Source organism: Cavia porcellus, unplaced genomic scaffold (assembly GCF_034190915.1).
Source record: "Cavia porcellus strain 051 isolate PalLab524CR breed Dunkin Hartley unplaced genomic scaffold, mCavPor4.1 scaffold_2, whole genome shotgun sequence".
NCBI classification, from domain to species: Eukaryota; Metazoa; Chordata; class Mammalia; order Rodentia; family Caviidae; genus Cavia; species Cavia porcellus.
In genome coordinates, this window is record NW_026947485.1 from 118,216,205 (window position 1) to 118,241,140 (window position 24,936).

Here is a 24,936-nt window from a genome sequence, read left to right on the forward strand (position 1 = left end):
GAGTGACTGGCCTAGGGCCCACAGCTCGTGCCCTTTCTGGGCTGTGATATTACAGGCAGCAGCCCCCTCCTGGGTGTGCGGCACTCCTCAGTGGCATCAGCCCTAGAATCAGCTGTGGATGGCTCTGTTTCTTGAGAGATATGACTGTAGAATTTGTGAGCCCATTCTGATTTTCATGATGCTGATTAAGATACATTCACTATGGAAATGAACATTTTATGATTGAACAGCATAAAGTGATTTAATTTTTTATTCTGTATTTTACAGATGGTAAACACAGTGGACCCTGCCCTTTTTACCACACTGCAGAAACCAGACGATGAGCTCAGAGGTAGCACAGGAAGCAAGGACTTTGGGAGTCCTGTTTCCCACATTCCATCTGTGGAAAACCAGCTGGCAAGCACAGGAGCTGATGGGTTATCTGCTTCTGCTACCCTGGCTGATGATGTTTTTGCAGAAATAGAGGCAGCTTGCAGTTCTCCAGGGGTCGCTGGGAACAGCGTGTTACCTGTGGCTGGTGTTTCAGACTACAGGTTACTATGTTATGTGGACCGACACGTTGCCAGTAAGGTCAGCCTCTTACCTGACGATGAGGACAGCTTGCCCCCCCTTCTGGGTACTTCTGGAGAACAGGGCTCAGGTAGGCAAGCCCCTACTTTCAGTTTTAAAAAGGCTTTTAGGAAGAGGCTCCTGATGAATGTGTCTGCAAAGCAATTTTTATAGCTTACACAGTTTTGTTATATGTACTAGGGATGATAACTTTATTTTACAAAGTTACTACATAAAAGCAAACCCTAAAGGACTTGAGCTTTTATGATTCTTCACATCCGTATCCCTAATTTAGAATGAGTTAAAATCCAATGCAGTCAGAAATGCAGACTTTCAAAAGTGTTCCCACTATATTAGTATTTTTGACTCTGTCTTTTTCTGAAGAAGAATATCCAAAGAAAAAGACTACCGAGGAAACCAGAAATTTTAGCCAGGAATGGTAGTACACCCTTGTAAGCTAGCGTGCTGGCAGGTTGAAGCAAGAGGATTGCAAGTTCAAGCTGGTTAGCTTAGCAAAACTATTTCAAAATTATAAAAAAGCTCTGGGGATATAGCTTGATGTGAATGCCCTGGATTCAGTCGTCAGTTCTGCAAAAAAAGGGGACAGGATTTTAGTTCCTCATAATGGCTAAGTTTTTTAAGTTGGAGATTCTGGCCAGCTCGTACCCAGCGTGGTCCATGAGTTAGACGCCTGTCCCTCCTGGCTTCCACTGCATCCTGGTGCCTGTGCCATTGGCCGTCTGCATGATGAGGAGCGCCATGTAGGGTATCACTTCTGTTTGGAGGAGCTGGTTCAGGAGCCCAGCTTCCTGACCAAAGTACATAGATGCTTCATTCTTCAGGTGTTGATTGCCATGCTCCTGAGTTTTGTGGTTTTGTTTGTTGCCACCTATCACCGACATAGACATGCAGCAGTCAGCAGCATGTGTATCTTGGGTCTAGGTTGTCACTGGCTTATGAATTTTGAAAATTAGAATTCGAATGACCAACAAAGTAGAATCCATTTTTGACAAAAGTGTTTTAAAGCTTGAAAGTGCCATAGTTTTATAATTGTGCTAATCATTGTGTTGTATATATGCTGTATGCAATGTAATTGTCGAATGTATGGCTTACAGTCTTAAAAATCTGCTGAATGGGAAAGTAAAAAATTAGTATTTAACAGTAGTACAAGATGTTAGTTGACCTAGGAAGCATGTTTGCTTTTGTTTTTAAACTTGCTCAGGCCCTTGATATGTGCGTGTAGTTTCTTGGGCTGTAAGCTTATGTCGCAGGTCACTGTCCAAGTGACATTTCCCTTCTGTTCAGTGCCAGCGGTGCAGGCCTACCCATCTCCCGAGCAGGTCCACTCACTTCTGCAGAGCGAAGGGTTTCCTCCTGCCACCTTTGTCTTAAATGCCAACCTGCTTGTGAACGTCAGATTAATAGTTTGTGAGTAATGATTTATCTTTCTTTATCTTTCTTTTGCTTGGTAAGCAGGACTTCTAAAGTAACTGCATCTTGAAGTTAGATTTTGACTGGAAACAGTGAAAAACAAGCAGGGTTTGATACTGGCTTTTTAACCAAATAGACTGCAAATCCAACTGCAAGTGTGTATTCAATGGGACTTGAGTTTACAGGTTCTTAGTGGCATCTAAGTTGAGGCCGCGGGCTGGTAGCTAAGGTGTATTTGATACATATTATTAGAGAAACTTTCTTACAGCTTTTAGACAGATCAAAATCTGGTAAATGAGCTAAGCAAGGATAGTTTCTTAGCAATAAAACAGTCAACACCATGTGACTTAATTAAAACTAGGGAAGTAATCCTCACCACTCAGATGCATCTGCAAGCTTTGCCTGCTCTTCGAAAGTAAAGAAGTTTATAACCCACTACACTCAGCACATTAGTGCATCTTCTTAGTATCCTTGTTTCATTCTGTAAGATAGTCTTTTATTTTCTTAGGTAAATCTTACACAGTTCAATTTAAGGTTTTTATCAAGAGAATTTTGGGAATATGAGGGTCGAAAAGTGCTTTATGCAAAAACAGTGTTCAGTATCTTCAGTTAACAGAAGTTCACATTTATACTTGTATGCTTTTATTGCACAGATTGCTCAGATAAATATTGGTACTTCTCAACCAATGGACTGCATGGCTTGGGCCAGGCAGAGATTATTGTTCTGTTGCTGTGTTTGCCAAATGAAGATAGAGTTCCCAAGGACATTTTCCGGCTGTTCCTCACCATATACAAGGACGCACACAAAGGTACAGCGCTGTACCATGGACTGTGCCAGAGAGGGGGTGGAAGTGTCCCTGGTGCAGGCTTCTGCCTGCTGACTGCACTGCAGATGCATTTGTGGCATGAGTTCAGATATCTTAAAGGAGGTTGACCATTATTTTTAGGTTCCTTGTAAACTAGCACTTTATGTAATTAGTTTACAGGTTTGTTTAATTTTACAATTGGGAATATATTTAACTCCCTAATTTTTAAATATATCTATACTGTTCTTGCCATCTGTACAGGTGGGGGCACATGATAATTTTTCTTATCATGCAGGAAGGAGGAAAACTTAAAGACATCTGTGGTTGGAAACATTTTAAATTTTGCTCACAGTTCCCAGTATCTGGGAATAACTTGAGTTTCACTCAGAGAGTGTATTCAACAGATGCATCTTTAAAAGTAAGAAAAGAAAAGAAAATGGTACATTACCTTTGATTTACATTGGGACATCATACTCTGAGCATTTCATCACAACAGTAATAAGGGAACTTAACATCTGTTTACTAATTTTATTTCCAGGAAAATACATAGAAAACTTGGACAGCATTACCTTTACGGAGAGTTTCCTCAGCAGCAAGGATCACGGAGGATTCCTGTTTATCGCACCCACCATTCAGACGCTGGATGATCTCCCATTGCCCAGCAGCCCTTTCCTGTGTGGAATTCTTATCCAGAAGCCAGAAATTCCTTGGGCAAAAGTTTTTCCTATACGTTTAATGTTGAGATTGGGTGTGGAATATAAAGGTAAATTTTAGAATAAGTTAGATTATATATTTGAAGTATACTGAGTGTAAAGTAAGAATTTTAGGGAAATTGTTAAAGTGTAATTTTACCAAATTAATTGAACTTTATGTTAATTTGGTATATTTTTGTTTTTCCTTGATTAGTAGGGAATTGATCTCGAGGGCAATATGCCACCAAGGTGTACCCTCTTTTAAATTCTTTTTGAGACAGGGTCCTGCTGAGTTGCCAGAGTTTACAGTGCTCTGAACTCAACCTCCCTACCTTGTGTACACCACATTAGTCTAGATACTACTGTGTTATGAAGTGTCCAGACGATTGTAAATTAAACTGTAAATGTTTTTTTATTTCTAAACAGGGCATTTTGACAGTATTACTTTTGTTAATTTTTTTTTAAGCATGGTACTTGTATTTTCGAGAGTTCATGTTGCCTGTGTATTCAAAAGATAAATTATCATCCCTGTTCGTTTATGTCATAAACTAACACAGAATTGTTGGGTTGTTAGTGCTGTTGTGTTCACCTGCTGACTGTACTCAGGCATCACCTGTTTTCAGAGAGGGGAATTCTGTACCTAAAAATAGTGGTCACCATTTTCTTAAGCTTTAAGTTATGTCCAAATCATTTGTAGTGTGAATTTTTTCAGAATTCCTATGTAGGTTTATCCTTGACTTTTAAAAGAAATAATAATTATGCATTGCCTATGCAATACATTAGATATAAAAATGGTTATTGTGTCAGGGTGGGCAGTTTAAGTGAATTCTAGAATGAATCCCTCTGTCAGATTTTATTAAAATATGTGATTTTGTAGATAGAAATTCTTACCATTTAGGATTTAAGTACATTATTCTGTTACTTTGTGTAGAGACTGACAGCCCAGATTCTGCTGCATGTAAACCAAGAGATGAAGATATTTTGTTCTGTGCTTTCTCCTGCGTTCAGCCTGATGCTTGTTTTCAACAGTAATAGTGCAGGCTGTCCCTTAAGGGCAGTGTTTATGGAGGGGCAGGGCTGGCACAGGCGCTTGTGCCACATCCTCCTGGAGCGTAGCCTGGAAGTACAGCCAGGACTTGACACTGGCACTTCCGGGTGGTAAGGCTGGTTTCTTCACCCGGACAATGGAGAAAGGAAGGAACGGCGCAAAGGGCTCAGGGGTGCAGGCTCAGAGATAGCACACAGCTGCTGGGGGGCAGGAAGGGGCACTGCCAGTCAGAGCTGGAGGCGCACGCCTGGGCTGCTCCCCATGTGCTTGGAGGTTTGGAAACGGCACTTGAGTGTGAGTGGCACCTGCCCTTTGCGGATGACCTAGGGGGAAAGTTAATGACAGAAATGAAAGGCCAATGGGGCTGGGGATTTAGCTCAGTGGCATAAGTGCCTGCCTTGCAAGCAGGCAGTCGTGAGTTCGATCCCCAGTACCGAAGAAAAGGAAAAAAAAAAAAAAAAAAAAAAAAGAAATGAAAGACCAAAAGTGGCCGTCTCAAATTAGGACCTTCCCGGTGAGGTTTATCCATCCTTCAGCATTGAGGCAACCTGTTGGGAACCCTGCTAACCGCGGGCCGGTGGCCAGTGATGTCATTTTGCACTCATTGTGCCTTCTGAGCTGCAAGTGCGTGTGAGCAGCCTTCCAGCGACATCCCCGGGAACAGTTGCAGAGGCTTAGTGAGGAGTCGGTCTTGACCCTGCTCCCGTTCTTTCCTATCTTACCATCTTTCAGCTCTGTGTTGATGTCTCACATGTTTTCCCGTCTAGACCTTCTGTCCTCCTGATAATCTAGCCTGCCGTTGTAAAGTTAGAAAACACGCCTTTGCTCTGACCGCAGCCTCTAGGCAAAGTCAGAGTATGGTGTTTTCAAGACACTTGAGCCAGAGTTTCTGTGCAGCCCGTACTGGAGAGGCCGGGCCTGTGACTTCAGCTGGGCACTGAAGCTGAGACTGTCCGTTTCCTCCTCATGGAGCATGGGCCTGTCTGCCTTCTCTCCCCCTGCTCCCTCAGTGCCTGCCGCCCCCTGCACTGGCAAGGTGGCCATCCTCTCGGGGGCGCGCAATGGGTGGACAGAGCCCTGGGGAGGGGAAGTGTGCAGTTAGGTGGCAGCCCCACGCCTGTCTCCTGCTTGACTGGACTGTTGTGAGCTAGCGTGTGAAGCCCTGTGTTTCAGCTCTCACTGGTAGGGTAGAGTCATGCTGCAGGCTGCAGGTCTCTGGAGGGGAGGGTGGGCGCCACTGGCAGAGCCTGATGGCTGCACCACAGTGAACGTTCGCCCTGAGAGTCTCCAAGGGAATGTTGGGCCGTTGAGCTCGAGGCTTTCTGGTCTTCCTCGATAATCACCAGGTTTTCTGTCTTGTGTGCAGCGTATCCTGCTCCTCTGACAAGTGTCAGAGGCCGCAAACCTCTTTTTGGAGAAATAGGACATACTATTATGAACTTACTTGTTGTAAGTAATTGACTATTTCATTAAGTATCCTTATACTGTTACTTTTTGAAATTATTTAGCAGATTTCAGAGCTATGTTTTCCTATTTCAATTCAGCATGATTGGTATAATGATGGCTAATCCTAATAAATCCTAGCTCATTTAACATAAATGGGCTGTTTGGATGAGTTACTTTTTTAGAATATAGTAGCTCCTCTTTATACGTGCCTGATTCTAATTGCCTTTTGATTAATTCTGTGGCACTTATATATTTAGATAATGTGAGACCTCTACACAGACCTCTAAAATTAGTGAAAGTGTTATTTAAATCAGTCTGTTTTGTGATTTTGAACAAATTACGGCTTTGGTTCTCATTTATGGTTGAGGGTTGATTTGGAAGTCTCCCTCCCACCTGTAATCTGTGTAGTTTTATGTTTATCTGTTACTCTGGGAGGACCTCAGTGAGCTTGTTTTTTTTAACCCCTGCCTGGTTTGAAGACTGGTAGCCAGGTTTCCATTACTGTGACAGAGCACCCATGACAGTCTAGATGGAGGGAGGGAGGGAGGCAGGAGGTGTGTGCTCACAGATTAGAGTTTCAGACATGGTCGTCTGGCCCATCACTTGGGGCCCATGGTGCCCAGCCTGTTGTGGCAGCAGAGGCCCATTTGCCTTACAGTTACCGGGAAACACAGAGAAGCAGACAGCTACAGCCAGGAGTCCCCTGTTCCCTTCATACCCCCACAAAACCTCAGCTCCTTCCACCCTGCTCCCCAAGGTTCACTTACCTCCCTAGTGTCCCATGCTGGGATCAAACCCCCCGCCCCGCAGGCCTCTGAGATGTGCACACGGCCTGTGGTGCAGACCTGGCTGCCCTGGAAAGTCTATGCCTGGACCGGGGCAGCCCCAAGACTGCAGAACCCCAAAGGCAGTGTTCTCTATGCTGCTGGGAGGTAGCCGGGGTGAGGCCTTTACACCAGGACCAGCTTCCTGGATAGCATCTGAGAGCTCTGGGTCAGATGCCTTAAAATGGCAGGTTCTGAATATTTAAGGACAGTAGTTTAAGGTTCATGAACTATGATTTTTTTTATGTAGGATCTTCGAAATTACCAGTATACCTTGCATAATATAGATCAGCTGTTGATTCATATGGAAATGGGGAAGAGCTCTATAAAAGTACCTCGGAAAAAATACAGTGACGTAAGTATAATTGTGTTATTCAGACCAATGCTGGGTGTTAAGAGTTCTGTAAAATTGTGTCAAATTGCATTATTTGCTTTGAATTAGGGCTACAAATAATGTTTTTGAAATTTTTGAATTTGTTTAGTCCTATTTTTAAAATGTTTTTTCCCTATTGTTTTACCTGCAAGTGGGGGTGGATTTATTTTAAAACGCCAATTTCCATCCCACTCTCAGAGAGTGGCTGAGACTGAGGCCTGGTGATGATGAAGTGGGGCTGCACCTGGCTCCTAGACTGGGCAGGAGAGAGTGTTGCCTCACACAACCGGAGTGTCATTCCCAGGTGATGAAGGTGCTGAATTCCTCTAATGAGCATGTCATCAGCATTGGCGCGAGCTTCAGCACTGAAGCAGATTCCCACCTGGTCTGCGTGCAGAGCGACGGCACCTACCACACACAGGCGAGTAGCGTCCCTGGCCACCCACGGAGAGGTGAGTGCCACCCAGGCTGCCAGTGCTGCCAGACTGGGCTCCTGGCAAGGAGAGGTGCATGTAGCACTCTGCCAGTTGAACTCCCAATCTGTGTGCCATGCATGGTGGCTGTAGAGGCTGCTACTCATTATGCTGTTCTCCCTGGCACATCCCCTAGCTTTCCTGGGTGCAGCTTGGACTTGGGGGGATGTCTTTCTCTGGTGTGGTACGTGTGCATTGGTGAAGTCTCAGCTCCACTCCTCTTGAGTTGGAGGAGCAGAGGAGATTAGAATGAAGAATGATTTATGGAACCAAGTGACTGACGAGATAAGCACCAGGCTGCCCTCTCACTCAGCCCTGAGCAGTGGCCCTGGGTATGGCCAGAGCCTTGCAGGAGGGGCCTCAGAGCCTGCAGGTGGAGTAGAAGCATGTGTCCCGTAAAACCGGTGCAGCATTGTGGGGCAGCACAGTTAGCACAGCCTGGCACTCTGGCTGCTGCTAAGAGGCTTTGCCCTGATTGCTGAGCTATGTTACTCATCCGTGGGGAGTGAGGAGCATGGAGAACACAGCTTAAAGGGAGTGAGCAGCAGCAGGAGAAGCTGGTGGTTTAATGTATTTCTTTCTTAGTGCATTTACCTTACATATTTTATATTAGCCATTTACTTTTGTATTGTGCTTTTTTATCATTAAAATTTAACTTTTTAATATTTACTTAATAGTTACTTAATTAGATGGCAAGATTCCAAAAGACTTTTTCCACAGTGAGAAAGATCTCTTTTGTGCCCAGCCCTCTTCTTCCTCCTCTGCAGATGGCATGCACATGCACATGCACACATCAGCTCTCTCTCACTTGTGTAGATTTTGGGGGTTTTTTTGGTGGTTGTTTTTGGGTTTTTTAGTTTGTTTTTTGAAGCAGGATCTTGCTGTGTCGTTTAGGCTGGCCTTGATTGAGCTCACTGTGTTGCCCAGGCTGGCCTTGAATTCAACAGCGATCCTGCTGCTTCAACCTCATGAGTGCTAGGATTGCAGGTGTGCACCACCACACCTGGCATCTCACTAGACAAGGCACAATATGGGTTCGCTGTGTGCCTTGCTTTCTTTATTGTTGAAGCACATCCAGGTGATGACTCCGTGTTGGCAAAGAGCTGTCACGTAACTGTCTGCTCTCTGTGTGTGTCATCTAACCATCATCTGCTAGTAGACTCAAGCTGCTATCAATCCTAGGTTATTAAAATGCCTCTGTGAACAACCATGCCATCTTGTGTGCCATGGAGGTTGCTGCATTGGTGTGTGTCAAGATCGTGTTCAGTTGTGACTTTAATGGACAGTTGTCCAGTCAGGGCTCCCCAGAGTCCTGAGAAAGGCACACACTAGCCAGACATTTAAGACAGCCTTAGACACAAGCATTGAGTTATTTGATTTGGTTTTCACTGGATTTCTGGTGTATTAGGAGCAAAGCATTTATTGGATACTAACTGTGCATGTCCCACATTCAGAATTTAATCCCATACAAAACAAAAGGGGTGGCTGGAACCCGAGCTAACTGTCGTGTTTTGTCCTCAGTGACAGGTGCAAGCTTTGTGGTGTTCAGTGGTGCTCTGAAGCCGTCTTCAGGATTTCTTGCCAAGTCCAGCATAGTGGAAGGTACAGGCTTCGTCCTGAAGACTGCTTTAATGTGAAGCTGTTTCTGTGTTACCTTTAAAACCTAATGCTCACAGGAGAGCATTTGTGCATCACGTAGAGCAGCGCCAGCCCAGCTGCTGGCGCTTCCATCCTGGCTCTACCCTCCAGGAGTCCGACGCTCCCTGGACACGCTGCCTGACCTTTTCTTGCTGCCTCTTTATCTGTCCATAGATACGCGTATACCACATAGAACTTAATTAGCGTATGTAGGAGACTTTAGGAAGTAATAGTCACCACATTGTCATGTGAAGTTAGTATTTTCAAACGTTCTATATCTTTAAAATTCATGCATATTGTTGCCTTTGACTATAACTTATTCATTCTCATTACTATTTGGTATTTTGTGAATGTTTGACTGTTTACTCAGCTCCTGATCATGAACTTGAAGGTTGTTCATAGAGTCTGCTGTCATAAGCAGTGGCTCTTTAGCTGTGCGTGGACACTGGAGGGAGTCTAAACTTCCCTTGAAATACATATCTAGTGCTGGACTTCCTAGGCTGATACATTCGCAGGTGTTTAATGTTAGAAAAGGCTGCTAAACTGCTTTCCAAAACAGCTGCATCAGCTCTCCTTGTCATCAGCATGTCAGGTCTCTTGTTAGTCCTCATGGTCTCCAGATAGGTGACCATCACACTGCGTGAGTCTCATCAACTTGGATTTCTGAATGTGGTCACAATGAGCCTGTGTCTGTCCGCTGCACGGCCAGCATCCTGTCCGTGGTGGGCACTGAGAGGACCTTTCCTGTGAAAAGCCTGTGCCCAGTGTTTGCCTGTTTTCGTACTGAGTTATGTGTTTAACCAGTTACAATCTACATAGTTTTGAATATCATAGATCCTCCCTCCCCATTTTAAGTGATGTGTAATAATTAACAATTATTCATATTTATGTACATTGTAGTGTGATATCCTGAACATATATGAGATTTATAGGGATCAAATCAGGATAATTAGCATTTCCTTTCCCTAAATGTTTATCGTTTGTGTCGAGAAGCTCAGAACTCCATATCCTCTATAAAATGTATGATAAACTCTTGGGGACTGAAGTCCCTCCTCTGTGTGTAGAGCAGTGTACCCTGTCCCTCCCTGTGTGAATCTCCTCTCTTTACCCTTGCCACCCTTCCTAATTGCTAGGAACCACTCTTCTGTTCTCTCCTTCACAAGGCAGCTTTTCAGCTTCCATGTAAAGGCAGGAATGCCTGGCACTTGTCTTCCTGTGCTGGCCGGCTCCTGAGCACAGTGCCCTCAGTTGCCACTGCTGCAGGTGACAGAGCTGCTCTGTGGCTTGTGGCTACTGGCACACATGCCAGTGTGCCTTATCCCCCAGTACCTCACCCTCATCTGTTGGTACCCACAAGTATGAACTTTGTTTTTGTTTAACTTTCAAGAAAGAACCCTTAACATAGTGAAACATTTTTATTTTCTTAGTGGAAAACAACTGTTAGGCTGCCTAACGAAGGATTTAAACGATTTAACGGATTTAAAGGATTTAAAGGATTTAACGAAGGATTGCACTGAGCCTGTCTTGATAGGAAATGTTACAGCTTAGCCCTACACTCTCAGACATAGACCCTCTTTTGCAAATAAATGTGAAGCGCAGTTCTTGTTTACAGATGGCTTAATGGTGCAGATCACTCCAGAGACCATGAATGGCCTAAGACAGGCTCTGCGAGAGCAAAAGGACTTCAGAATCACCTGCGGGAAGGTGGATGCTGGGGACCTCAGAGAGTATGTGGATGTCTGCTGGGTGGACACTGCTGAGGAAGGAAACAGAGGGTAGGAACTGGTTCTTGGAGTGCAGCTGATGTGACGGGGAGAATGAAAACATGCCTTGAACATAATCATTTCATGAATGAATACAGAATTACGCCATGATGTAATGCTTACCCGCCAGTTAATAAATACTGCGTGTGTCTTCAGCCGGGCCCTGCCACCCCTGGTGCCATCTCTGGTAGTGAGCAGTCGGCAGGAGGGCAGCATTAGGCACAGATCGAGCAGTGGATGGGCGGCTGCCAGGGCAGGGGGCGGACAGAGCAGCTTCCCATTCCGGGTCCTGTTTCGGTGGCATGAGTAATGATTCCCTTTGCACAGCGCTAGTTACATTGCGTCCTGTGAGCTGAGCTGGATTTCCTAGTGTGTGCACTGAGCTTTGCAGATTGCTACCACACCCTCCCGCCACCTGCCTTTTTCCATGAGCCCCTTGTCTTCCTGGAGATTGGCTGAGGGTGTGCAGGTAGAAGGACGAAGAAGGCTAATGCTGAAGGGTTCCAAAATAGAGCTTTTGAACTCATAAGATAGCTTTTCTGTTAGGAGACCGCTTGAGGTATATGAAACCTGGGTCTGAATTGGGCATGTGAAAAAGTAGATACAATTTACTGATGAACAGAAATATGAGCTACGTATCTTGTATATAACTGAGATACATTGTTGCTGCTTTAAATTTAGAACTAATTTTTCTCATCTTCATTTGTTCAAATCTAATCACTTAATAAAAAGCACTTAGATGACACTGATCTATTATGTTTGTCCTGTAGTGTTATCAGCCCGGTGGATGGAATCTCATTACAAGGATTTCCAAGTGAAAAAGTAAAACTGGAGGCAGATTTTGAAACTGATGAGAAGATGGTGAAGTGCACCGAGGTAGTAGCGGAGGAGGCCCCTCTTTCACACACCGTGCTTGGCCATGTGTTTCAGGTTCACGTTGGAGAACGTGTGTCTCGGCCTTGGACCAGCAGGGTTGGAGTGTGGTTACCGCCCTGTTCCCTTTACACCTGCAGCACGCACATCCACCCTGGACTAAGGGTGGGAGGCTCATCCCAGGCTGTCGTCTTGGGCTGGGGGTTACACCCAGGTCTTTGCACTGAGCTACATCCCCAGCCTTTTAGTTGATTTGTTGTTTAAAGACAGAGTCTCACAGCACCCCTACATTGCTCAGGCTGGATTCATACATTGAACTCACAAACCTGCAGCATTATTCCGAGCTCAGAGTTTTTACATAGGAGGCTGTGAAGCTTAGGGCCTCAGACTCCAGGTCTCTTAGGCCACCTCTGTTCCTCAGCCCTGCTTCCTCATCAGCAGTCAGTGGCACTGGCTTCTTCGCAACTTTTGTGATTTCATGTGTATGCAAGATCCGTAGAAACTTCAGAACATCATTTTTTTGTCTGACTTTGACCTTACGTAGATACCCTTTCGGGCTGGACTCCGTGGGTTAGCAGAACTGTCTTGCTACAAGTTGGCTTCAGGCAAACCTAGCTGGGCCACTTCTGTAATCTTCAGTTCTAAATGTTTATGGAGTAGGTGCAGGCTGTAGACAGAATAGTCTCAGCTAGTGATTTCATAGAACTTACACTGCCATTTTATTAATGTTGATTTGAAAGCAGCAATTGCTGCATTTTAAAAGTTGCTTTTGCTGCCTTGGTGGCACACACTTGTCGGGAGTGGCTGAGGCAGGAGGATCACTGCAAGTTCAAAGCCAGCCTGAGCTCCATAGTGAAACCCTGTCACAAAAGAAAAATTACCTTCAGTCTTCATAATCGCTTATTTTCTAATTAAATGTATTGCAGGTATTTTACTTTCTAAAGGACTGGGATCTGTCTGTGTTATCAACCCACTATCAGTTTGCAAAAGAAATCGCCATGGCCTGTAGTGCTGCCTTGTGCCCGCACTTGAAGACTCTGAAGAGTGACAGGGTGAACAGGATTGGACTCAGGGTCTCCATTGACACAGATGTGGTAAGGCCCATTGTTATGGGGTCCCGAAAGTGGGTGTCTCTCATAACACAGTAACACATTTGGAGATTTTTCTCTGACTGAAATATGTGGGCATCAGACAGGTGACACCACCTATGCCCATCCCCGTGTTCCTCCCTGCAGCATCGTGGCACTCAGGCCCTGTGCTTGGTGAGAGCAAGCATGCCCTGCCAAGGATGTGGCCACCCATCTGGTGACCACCTTCCCCCGGCTGGCTGAGCCCCACTCTGTGAAATCCTGCTTTTTAAATCCGCATGCTCTGATGAAATTCTCCATTGAGAGGATTTACAGTTTCCTGTGTCAGGTCATCTGAAAGGAGTGTCCCTGTGAGCATCTCAGAGGGCAGCGTCCACCTGCCTGTGCTTTGGCGGAGCAGGGGACCGTAGCTCTCGTCACTCGCCCCCTGCAGATGCAGACTTAGGCATCCCACCGGCCCTGCTCCCCAGCACTCCAGCTCCCTGTCAGTTCCATGTCTTTCAGTCCGTAGGTGCTCTCTGGGATTTCCTCTAGGGGCAGCAGGCGGCGAGCCTATCTCGCTCCCCTGTGAACCATCTTACTTTTGCCCCTTCTTTAACATGAGCACCAGAGAGATGCTACCTATCTACCAGAGCCTGTTCCTTTTACAGCTGCATAGCAGCACAGGGTTGGTTACATAGGTGGGTGACAATTGGTGTAACTAGTTTTCTTCGGTGTATTTATGTCAAGGCTGTGGACAGTGTCTTGCTCCTGCGTGGATGTGAGCACAGCCCTAAGAAAGATTCCTGACAGCACTGCCGTGTCCAAGCACATACTGAACAGATACTGCAGTTTGCCCAAGTAAAGGCGATGCCAGTTTATGTTTCACTCAGAAAGTTCTAAGAATCCCTTCTCCCACAAAACACTATACACATGCAAGCCTGCTCGTGCTTTCCGGTTTGTTTGCTTTTTTCTCCAGTGCTGGAGAGCAAACGTAGGCATTCAGGTCTCGGCAAGCACCTTCCAGGAAGCTGCATCCCCAGCCCAAACCTTGCAGCTTCACAACTTGATAGGTGAGACTGCAGCCCCAGTATTAGCTTGGCATGCCGGTCTGTGAGCATGGGTGAGGGTTGTCTACACGCTTTTCCTGTAAACTTCGGCTCCTGTCTGGTGCGAGTGTTGTCTTTGTAATTTGCCAGCACACAGTGCAGGTTTTCAAAGCAAGGTTCTCTTCACGTGAGGAGGCTTATGTGCTGCTGGCTTCCTCCAGCCAGGTACAGTGCCTCTCCCCGGAGGAGGAAGTTCTGTTCTCGTTGCACTATGGACAGCCCCATTTTCAGGGAAGCTCTGTAATCACTGGGCATTTGAGTAGGCACCATTTGTTTGCTCTTTTTAGTCAGACGCGTTAGAGTAAAATATGAAATGTCACTGCAGTAATTGGTGCTTGTGCAAAGCCTCAGCCCTCTGGTGCTCACGTTTCCACTGAGAGGACCCTGCAGGATGGCAAAGAGCACCGAACATCTGTGTAGTGGATGGTTAAGAGAAACATGGGTGAAGTCCTGGTTTATAATAAAGTATTGTTTTCATTAACATGCTTAAACTGAGCATTTAAAATATCATCTGAGCTAAACAAGATTGCTAATTTTCCAAGATTGTTTTATCAAGGTTTCCTTTCTCAGGTTGAATTTCAGGCAGGCTCTGAGGGCCAGCTGCTGCCTCAGCATTATCTAAACGCCCTGGACAGCGCCCTGATCCCTGTCATCCATGGGGGCACCTCCAGCTCCAGTTTGCCCTTGGAAATGGAACTGGTGTTTTTCATTCTGGAAAATCTGGTGTCGTGAGAGGCTGTGCCATGTCGTGTACTACAAACTGCCCTGTCAGAACCAACCCAACACTAAAGCTGAAGTGCCACAAACACTAAATTGTTGATGTTCGAAACACTGAAGCTTTGCTCTGGGGGTAGAAATGATATGTGAAAATCACTGTTGCAATATTCAAATATGTAAGTGTGAAGGATCCACCATGTTTTAAGCTTTGCATTAATATGAGCACTAAAAAGACAAAGACTTGTACCTTTAAGAAATTGATCGCATTTTCTGTGTTATTTCAACGTTAAGCCAAAGTGTATGCATTTAGTTATACCTCTTTATTCCAAGAAAGATTTTAATGAAGCCTCTTTGCACATGTAATGTTATGAAGGAAATACCTGTTTGTTAGAAGCCAGTGAAAACACCGGCTTCAAAAGTCTGTCTAAAATGTATTTCAACAGCATAGACGAGTTTCCAGATCTTAGACTTGCAAGTCTTAGAATAAAGCTAATAACTTATTTGTATAATTGGAATGGAGACCTACTTTCATGATTAGAGAAGACCTGTTTGTTAGATTAAAGTCAAATTTTTCTTTTTTTCTTCTCAAATTATTATATAAATGTGTATTGTTTTTCCTGATTAAATGGGTATTCTTAAAATAAATGTGGGTGCTTCAGGATTTTGTGCTTCTATATTTAAGTACATTGTTTTTATAGCAACATGTGCTTCAGAATGTTTTATAAATCTTTAATAATTTATAAATAGGTAATATTTTTGTATCACAGTGCATTATTTTCCTCCTTTTTTCCAAAGTGTATCAGTGTACTTACCACTGGTGAGCATGATTGACAGCAGGCCAGGTGGCCGTGAGGTGGTCAGTATGTAGCAATAAGTAAGCCTAAAACAGGTTTTTTTACCTTCAATGTTAATCCTTAGAAATTTCTTGGCAAGGCTACATATTTTCATTGATACATGTATGAATATAAATTTTAATGAACTAATCACCTTTACATATTTTAAATTCTTTATGTGGTGGTTATTTTTTATAACAGGATATTTAACATATGTATTTGAACCTGTTACAGAGCTTTTCTTTTTACTTCAAATAGGAAAAAAATTAAAAGGGCATATATTAGTCCTGTCATTTCAGTTATATAAAGTCTAATCATTATTTGTTGTCTTTTATATTATATGTGGAATATGCCTTTTTTGTATCCAAAACACTCACTGTATATCTGAAGAAAAAGAAACTACACTAAATACCTGTTATAAGAGAGTTATTATGAAGCATCTCAACTTCTAGATCGAATCAAGGGTATAACTCAGGATCTGAGGTCTCAAGCTAGAGGAGACCAAGAAGTATAATCTGTTTCAGCATGTAATCTCTACTGACTCCTGTGGTCCTAGCCAGAATCAGGACACAGTTTAGAAGAGGTCAGTCTGCTGGAAATGGCTCCTTCATAAACAATGTACAATGTTACATACTAAATAAAATGACAATATATAACCTGTGAAATTTATTGAAATGATCTGAGATAAAAATAATTGCATAATGTTTTTTTACATTGTGTGTGTGTTTATTTTTTAGGGTAGTAGAAACTTACTTCGTACTATAATTGCACAGTTTAGGAATAGTGACCATACCTTAAAATAAGCCAATGGTGGAAGGCTCTTCTGTGATGGGATAAAGCCTCGCTATTCAATAGTAGTGTGAATGATAGCCTGAGGTCAGGGGCACATTTTAGAGTGTTCTTTGTAGATGTCCATTTCCTATTGCTCCCTATTTGATTATGTTCATTGCAATTTTAGTTTTTCAAAAGTACCGAAATAGAATGGCTATTTTATCCATGCACAGTGATCTGGTTTTGGCTTTATGCTACAACTCTTTCTGAATTGTGAAACCAAAGCAAAATACAGCCCTGTGCAGCTATATAATAAAATCCAAGTCTGTGTTCATGCTACATGCAGAGCACTCTATTAGATTTTATTGGTCAAAAAATGAATAAAACAGTTCTTTCCCTTTTGAAGTTTAAGTATTTGAAGCAAATAATAGCAAAAGCTTTGCTTCCTGTCGCCCACTCAAGCGGGTGTCCAGCAGTCTGGGAGGATGGCCTTGCCTCTGATGAGAAGCCAGTCTGCATGCCTGCCCAACGGTGGGCAACAGTCACCTGACAGGGTCCAGATGAACAAAACGAAGATGACACAGTCTCAGCACTCAAAGCATCCAGGATGCAACCTAAAATTACCTGATGTGGAAAGAATTCGGGAAACTGGAAAAACTACAGGGAAAGACAAAAGTCAGTTTAAAGGTTATGTTGTCAGAACAGTCACCAGAAAAGGACATAAAAGTAGGCTTTTTTTTAACACTGTTAAATGAAAGATGCTAAAAAAGAACCAAGCAGGGGCTGGGGATTTAGCTCAGTGGCTCAAGCACTTGTCTGGTAAGCACAACATTGTGAGCTCGATCCCTGGTACCAAGTAAATTAATTAAGATTAAGAAGTAGAAAGTTTTGAATTGAAAATTAAACACCTTATTGGAGGAATCTCAGCAGTCAGTGAATTTGAAGATAAGATCAGAAATTAGGGTAAGTTTTTTTTTTTTTAGGGTATTTTTTTAAGTGAGATCTTGGGGATCTGAGTGAGAGGATCACTATCCAATAGTTGTGTATTAAAGGTCTCAAGAGAAGGGGCCGGGGATTTAGCTCAGTGGCATAAGTGCCTGCCTTGCAAGCATGTGGTCATGAATTTGTTCCCCAGTACCAATTAAAAAAAAAAAAGGTCTCCAGAGAAGAAAGATGAGAAGGAATGACATTTGAAGAAATAACAGGTGAGCCTGGCTGTAATCCCAGTTACCTAGGAGTCCAAGGCAGTTCCAAATGTGAGCCAAGCCCAGTCTGGGCAGTTCAATGAGATGCTGTCTCAGCATAAAGTAAAAAGCGGACTAAGCTTTGTAGTGGGGCAATTGCCTAGTGTGCATGAAGCCTTGGGTACAGTGTTCAGTAGCACAAAAAAAAAAAAAATTTAAACTTTAATTTTATACATACATAAAATACATTTTTTTTCTTTTTTTTAAACACAAAATTGAAAGGATTTTGCCCCTTTTGGGACACTGTAGCTGGTGAAAAGTTGGGAGGCGGGACCAAGGGGCTGTATCTTCCCTGCCCCTAGGAATTCACCTGTGGTGGGAAATGAAATCCAATGGGCTACCTGTGTATCACTAATGCCCCTCAGGCACCACCCCAAACCTAAGCTACATGTATGCCCCCACCCACGTGTCTGATGGAGAGAATGCCAGCCTCCGGAGACAATGCCAGACCCCAGGGGGGGGCCTCTTCCTGCATTCTTAAAGGTCATTTATATTTCATGCTTCTTATCTTTTCAGCTGTGCCAAAATTCTATCATATGGTTCCCTGACCGGGAATCCAATTCTATCATACAGTGCCATGACTCGGATCAGCAGGCAAGTGACTTCTGAAATCCCCATTCCGAGTCCCCTGCTGATTCACGAACTGGACTGAATCCTGGATTAATTCCTCACTTCTCAGCACTCAGAGCTGCTAAACTGGTCACTGCCGATTTGCAAACAACACCAGTCTAATTCATTTACCACAGGTGAGCAACCTCTGGAGATTATTGGGTTGCTAGGCCAGGCCCCATGCAGGTTTTCTCCACCTTCCCTGGACTCCAGTGATGCTCTCACGTCCTTAGCCCAAGGCAGAGCCTTCCTTCATGGGCCAGGCCCCACACTGGAAAGCTCTCATATCCTTTAGAGCTTTTAAGGTCTCAGGGGCAGAGCTATTACTGAAATCCACAGGAAATCCCCTCCTGTTGTTGGTGATGGCCAATTATCACGAGCTTTGGAAGCAAATTACTGATTACCAATCAGCCTACGAGGTAAAGGTGATCATCTAAGCTGAGTAGGCCATGGTCCTTTGCCTCACCTGACTGTGACTCCGTGGGCCAGGCCCCACACCAGATTTTATCTTAGGGACTACTTCCTGTTACCCCCAAAAAACCATACCTATTTATAGCTTATCACACTGACCACAAGTTTACAAAACTTTATCTTTAAGCCTTTGTTTTACGAATGGAATGTGTCTCTCCCCCCCCTCCAGGACCCCTCCCCCTCCCCACACTGAGGACAGCCTTCCAAAGCTTTCTCAGCATCCCCCTCTTCCTCCCTGCTTCCCCTCCCCCCGCTGCGCACCGCATTCCCTGCTGAGATGGGGGAAGTGCACCCAAACTGTTGGGAGGTACGTGCGGGCTGCTGTGGGCTCTCACGCTGAACCCCAGCTCCACACGGGGTCCGGCTCCACGCCACTGTGCCCAGCTCCACGCTCTGCCCCCGCCCTGTGCACATCTCTAGAGCAGTTCCGGCTCCGCCCCGCACACTGTGCCCTGGCACTCCTCCAGCGTGCACCGCACCCACCCTGGGCACTCTGCCTGCCCTGTGTGCTCCACCCAGACCCTGGGCACTCTGCCTACCCCTCGTGTTCCACCCATGTGCTGCACCCTGTGCACATACCAGACCAGTCCCAGTCCCAGCCCCCAAGCACCAACGCAGCTCTGATTGCAAATGTGGCTCTGACTGCAACGCAACTCTGACTGCCAGCACGGAGACAGACACACAAGGTCTCCGCAGACAATTTGTTGTTGCTGATCTGATGGTGTATTCATGCTTTAAAATATAAAATTCAGATTGTTTCTGCTGCCTTTTTCTTGTGTTCCAGCCATGACAAATGTTTTCTTTCAGATCCAGATATACGCTTAGATATGTTTCACAAAACAAATGTATTCAGCATTCAAATGTTAACATGCTCATGGTTAATAGCCATTTAATGTTCTATGTTAAGCTTACTGCCTATATTATACTGTACTGTTACCAATCTTCTAGATATTTAACAACTAAAATTAAGAGGTAATTATAAATTCCTTTTACTGTTATGATGCAAAACAATCAGACCAACACTGAGGCAGAAGCAAGACTTAAACCTTTCCCAGGCTGTCTGCCTGCCCTGGCTCTGCCCTCCACCGAGCCATAATTAACTATATTCAACTGATGTTAAATGACACCATAGCTGATCTCTCTCTCCTACATAAAAAGGTAAAAATTAATAAAACAGGCCATCCTCCAAAAATCAGATGGCATTAGGCATTTTAATAACATAAAGAGATACTTATATATGACATAAGTGATATGTCAGTTCCTAAAATTCCCTGGACCTTGTCCTTATGGGAAACCATTACAAATACCTTATACTGTAGACCAGATCCCAAAACAAAAGGCTAGACTTAACCCTCAAACCCCACAGAGAACTACTTAATATGGCTTTTCGTGTTTTCAACAACAGAGATAGCAGTAACACTTGGAGTTCTGAGACAGGTAAACTGACACAAAGTGGAGCTGCCTGCCCCCCCTCATGGACCATGCCTCAAATGCAGCAGAAGGACATTGGACAAGAGAGTGCCCCATCCTGGCGTTCCTTTGGGACCTTACCCTAGGGTTACTGGACTGTCCTAGCCACCAGAGAGTGGGTAAGCCATCCTAACTTCTAGCCCTCACAGGAGATTCCAACATTGCCATATTTATCACTGACAGATCTACTTAAACTTGCTGCTGAAGACTGATGGGGCTCAGGGCCCACAGCCTACTTTAAGGTGTCCGTCTCAGAGTCCCAAGTCCCATTGAAAGTCTCAGGCAAGACATTCTCTATACTTGTGGATATATAGGGGTATTCCTGAGTTTTCAGGCCACTATATTAAGTCCTCAGTCTCTATAGGGGGTATTGATGGCCAACCTATGCCATTTACTAACAGGGCCTATTTCGTGCAGGTCCCAGACTGCTTCTTCCCAATCCACCCAGTGGTGCCAAATCTCCCCTCAATCACTCTCTCTACAGTCCTAAATCTTAAATCTTGTGTTTATACAGACCCTTGTGTTTATACAGACTGACCCAGACACTCAGAGGCCTCAACAACTTACACCTGTTATTGCTATCAAACCTCTCCTCAGGGATATATAGCTTCCTTTCCTATTCACCAATTTCTCAGACACAACCCTAGTCAAAACTGACAGATAAATTTTATCTTCTCACCTTTGTTTATGCTTTTTCAAGATACATAAAAGCCTTTCCCAACCAAGGAGACTGCTGATATACTTACTAAAGTTCTGTTACAGCAAATCATCCCAAGGACTACAATCAAGTTAGAGTGACCCATACCTAGTCTTCTTGGCAACCTCAACAGCAGTCAAAGTTGCTAGACTGCCATCCTGGTTTCACATCACTCAGGTTAAGTGGTGCCCTTCTAGTCCTAAATCTAACCATCCTTTTACCTACTCATCTCCACCTCACCAAGGCTTCACAGCCACAACTCTCAGGCTGTCACATTTTGTTATCCAACTTGGTTTCTAATTTCTTACCCTTTTTACAGCAGGACTCTCAACAGTATTTCCTAAAGACTCCCACATCATGCATACCAAAGACAAGTCTTACTTACCTATCCTTTTAAATTTTACCCTTTCAGATGGGGGAGTAATCACCTCTCATAATCCCACACTTATTTTTCAGAATTCTATCTTACCATGGCAATGATTCTACCTCAACATGGTCCTGATAAAATGACATATCTAAATCAAAGGCACCTTTCCTTCTACCTTACCCGGGTCCTTAAATATGATAGTGCCATGTCTCCTCATAACACCTTGTCTCTTTGTTTTTCCAGTCTAACATACAGGCATTCACCAGTGTTAAAGTTGTCCTGACTAAAACATCTGGCACCAGCTTCTACATGGGCATCAACCGTCATCCCGTCAATTCTCCTAAACCTCAGTACAGTGCCCCCTTCCAGCAGGAAGCAGTAAAAGAAAGAAAAACTTCACCCTTTTTCCTAAAAATCAAAAGATGGGACTGAAAGGATTTTGCCCTATTTGGGACACTGTAGCTGGTGAAAAGTTGGGAGGCGGAACCAAGGGGCTCTATCTTCCCCGCCTCTAGGAATTCACCTGTGGCGCAAAATGAATACCAGTGGGCTACCTGTATATCACTAATGCCCCTCAGGCACCACCCCAAACCTAAGCTACATGTATGCCCCCACTCCACGTGTCTGATGGAGAGAATGCCAGCCCCTGGAGACAATGGCAGACCCCAGAGGGTTGGGGCTCTCTCCCCACATTCCTAAAATAAAGGTCATTTATATTTCATACTTTTTATCATATGGTTCCCTGACCAGGAATTCAGTTCTATCAAAAATTATATTTAAAGGAGGTTTATCTCCACAGGACCCCAAAATGAAAATACAAAACACACCCAGAACATCATAATCAAATTGATGAAACCAAATATAAAGAAATGAAGTGCTTTTTTTTTTAAGCAACCAGAGGAAACTAACAGCTTGCTTTATAAGAGAACAAAAGATTTGGCCTAGTATGTACACAGTCCCAGATCCAGTCATCAGTGTGGGGGGCAGGGCAGCAGGAAAATAAAAGAAAATAAATCACCTCTGCCAAGTCACTCCATCAAGTTTCTAAACACCTCAAGTTGACACAATGTATCAGCCATTCCAATCCACCCCTTGTCAGCTTGGCAGCTACACACATTTCTTTAAAATCACTTTTTAGATACAAATGCATGCTTATTTTTATCATTTTACAACTTGAACACCATAACACAGGTTTAACAACCCTTAAGAACCAGTTTTAAGGGGTTGGGGGACTTAGCTCAGTGGCATAAGCACCTGCCTTGCAAGCAGGCAGTCGTGAGTTCCATCCCTGGTACCGATAAAAATGAAAAAGACAAAATTTAAAAAATTTTAAAAAACCAGTTTTAAGTCTATCAACATCGTATTACAACATTTCACCCTTGCAGCTGAAACAAGCACGTTTGTTTCTACCACCTCCTTTGTCTGGGCCAAGTTGTAGGCTCCTGAAGCTGTTTAGGGATCACCCCCACCTCCGGCTTGCAGGCCTGTGAGAAGTGGTGAATGTTTAAAGTCTGCAGAGGTCCAGATAGATTTTTGTGCTGCTTGGCTTTTTCCCTAGCCTTGCTCTAAGCTGCTGTCCCACCTCTTCGTAAGTATGTAAATGTACAGTTCCTTCTGGAATCAAACAAACTCCAGAAATTTAGCAAGCTGTGCTGTCTCCATAGGCACTCAGTCATGGAAACACTCTCTTACCCAGACCTACAATGAAAAGATAAATATACAACTCAGTAGTAAAACAAGCACTTCTATATACATTTGTGGTCCTTGAAAATATGTTTGCCCCATGATAAAATCAGTACACCTCTCTCCCTTTTACTTCTTGTGAGTTTGTCTTTCTCTTTGACCCTAGTGAGCCCATTTTTGGCCCTAGCGACCCATTTTTCTCTTCGGCTGTAGTGAGCCTGTTTCTATGCCCCAAGTTTGACACTTGGTGCTATCAATATCAATACTCTGATGCTATCCACTTCTCCCGCATTTTATGCACCAAGTGCCCCTCACCCATGGTTTCTTCTTAGCCCAGTCACTGTTCAGGCACCATATGTACTGCCTGGCTGCAGCTCTAGATGCTCCAGGGGTAAGGGAGGATGACAAAACAGTGTGACATATACTAAGGTCAGGTGGAGCCCTCTCCGGATGGGAGGAAAGGAACTGCTCTGCCAAAGTGGTGCATTTATTATAGACAATTAGTAACAATGTCATGTGACACCCCATTGCCTAGGACTCTATGCATGGCAACCTAAGGGCTGATGTTTTTGAGACTGTGTTAGCTTGTGTATGTGGCCCTCCTCTGGCAATCTTTTTTTTCCTCGGAAGAGGCTTGTCTCCCTCCCACAGGTGTGGTCAATTTCCAGTTTCAGCTGCACCCAACAGGACACAAAGATTTGAATATTGGCAGAAATTTCATCGGGAACCAAGAAGGCCAAAGATGATGGAACATTTATAAGGTGCTCCAAAACACTATCAACACGGAGCCCTCTATTCAGCAAACAAATCCGTCAAAAATGAAGGTGAAACTGGGTATTTTTCAGAAGCAGAACTATAAGAATAACCAGAAACATGTTTTAAAATGAACATTAGGGAAGTTCATGGGGAAGAGAAACAATAGCAAAGAAGGCAGAATAGGATATATTTTTTCACAGTATAACACATACGTGTGTGTGTGCGTGCATGTGTGTATGCCAGAGTAAAAACTGACAGGATTACCAATGCCAAAAGATGTGACGCACAGGAGAACTTCACCCTAATAAGGACAATAAAGGGACCTCTGTGGTGAAAAGGTATCTATAGTTCACGTGGCAAAATATTCTAAGGAGACTGCAAAAATTGGTAAGCTATAATCTATAGCAACTATTTTTTTTAAAACTATACAAGAAGATAACATTTTTAAAGTAATATTTTGAAAACTTCAAATAATTCAAAATAAAAATAAAAACAGGAATGAAAAACATAAGGGACAAACAGAAAAATTAATGAGAAAATGGCATCTACATCCAGCCATATCAAAAAACTACTTTAAATGTTTAAATAAGACCAAAAATAGATAAAAGACAATTATGATAATCACTTTCAATGGTGCATAATGTTCAAAGTAGAAAGATAGGAAAATATATATCAGGCAAACACTAAAAGATGGCATAGCTATGTTGCTATCAGACAGCAAAAACTGTACAAGAAGGAAATTACCCTTGCTCTGTTACTGCATTTTAAGACAAAAGAGTTAAATAATAAACTCAAGAGAGTCATTTTCCCAAAGTCACACAGCTAGGAACTCACTGAATTGGAATTTTACCAAAAAAAGCTTTCTATCATCAATCTCCAAAAAGCAAAATAAGCTGTATTAAGGTTACTTATGCAGACTTTTTATGGCTGTGGTTATAATCAGAGCCAGAAAGAAGTGAATAGAATGACTAATACACAGTCAGTATTTAGCTCAGCAACACAAGCACCTTCCAGGCAACTGCAAGGCCCTCACTTTGATTCATGGTATCAAAAACAAAACCAAAATGAATGACTGATACAATGCAAGAAAAGGAAGTCCCTGTTCTAGGATATAATGGCTATTTGTTTATAAAACTACCCAGTCTAAAACTAGAAGCTAAGTCTCCTGACCAGTGCTTCTCCACAGATGCACTGCTCCTAATCTAGGTGATGGTTATAAGACTCAC

The 24,936-nt window shown here is 43.7% G+C and overlaps 1 protein-coding gene across 5 annotated transcripts in view; it reads left to right on the top strand.

Annotated features, from left to right (window-relative positions):
- Positions 1 to 16,354, top strand: part of Zfyve16 (zinc finger FYVE-type containing 16) — a 31,698-nt gene extending 15,344 nt beyond the window's left edge. For 4 of the 5 annotated variants that reach the window (XM_003479476.5, XM_023561623.2, XM_063245268.1 and 1 more), the window contains 12 exons: positions 268 to 640; positions 1,855 to 1,977; positions 2,634 to 2,789; positions 3,325 to 3,549; positions 5,893 to 5,975; positions 7,047 to 7,151; positions 7,474 to 7,621; positions 9,164 to 9,244; positions 10,893 to 11,055; positions 11,814 to 11,919; positions 12,843 to 13,010; positions 14,663 to 16,354. In XM_003479476.5, coding sequence (XP_003479524.2) covers positions 268 to 640; positions 1,855 to 1,977; positions 2,634 to 2,789; positions 3,325 to 3,549; positions 5,893 to 5,975; positions 7,047 to 7,151; positions 7,474 to 7,621; positions 9,164 to 9,244; positions 10,893 to 11,055; positions 11,814 to 11,919; positions 12,843 to 13,010; positions 14,663 to 14,824 — 1,893 coding nt within the window. In that variant the 3' untranslated portion in view covers positions 14,825 to 16,354. Of the gene's footprint in view, positions 1 to 267; positions 641 to 1,854; positions 1,978 to 2,633; positions 2,790 to 3,324; positions 3,550 to 5,892; positions 5,976 to 7,046; positions 7,152 to 7,473; positions 7,622 to 9,163; positions 9,245 to 10,892; positions 11,056 to 11,813; positions 11,920 to 12,842; positions 13,011 to 14,648 lie in introns of all 5 variants that reach the window. The other variant, XM_063245266.1, reaches the window with a different exon arrangement.
- The last annotated feature ends 8,582 nt before the right edge of the window (positions 16,355 to 24,936 follow it).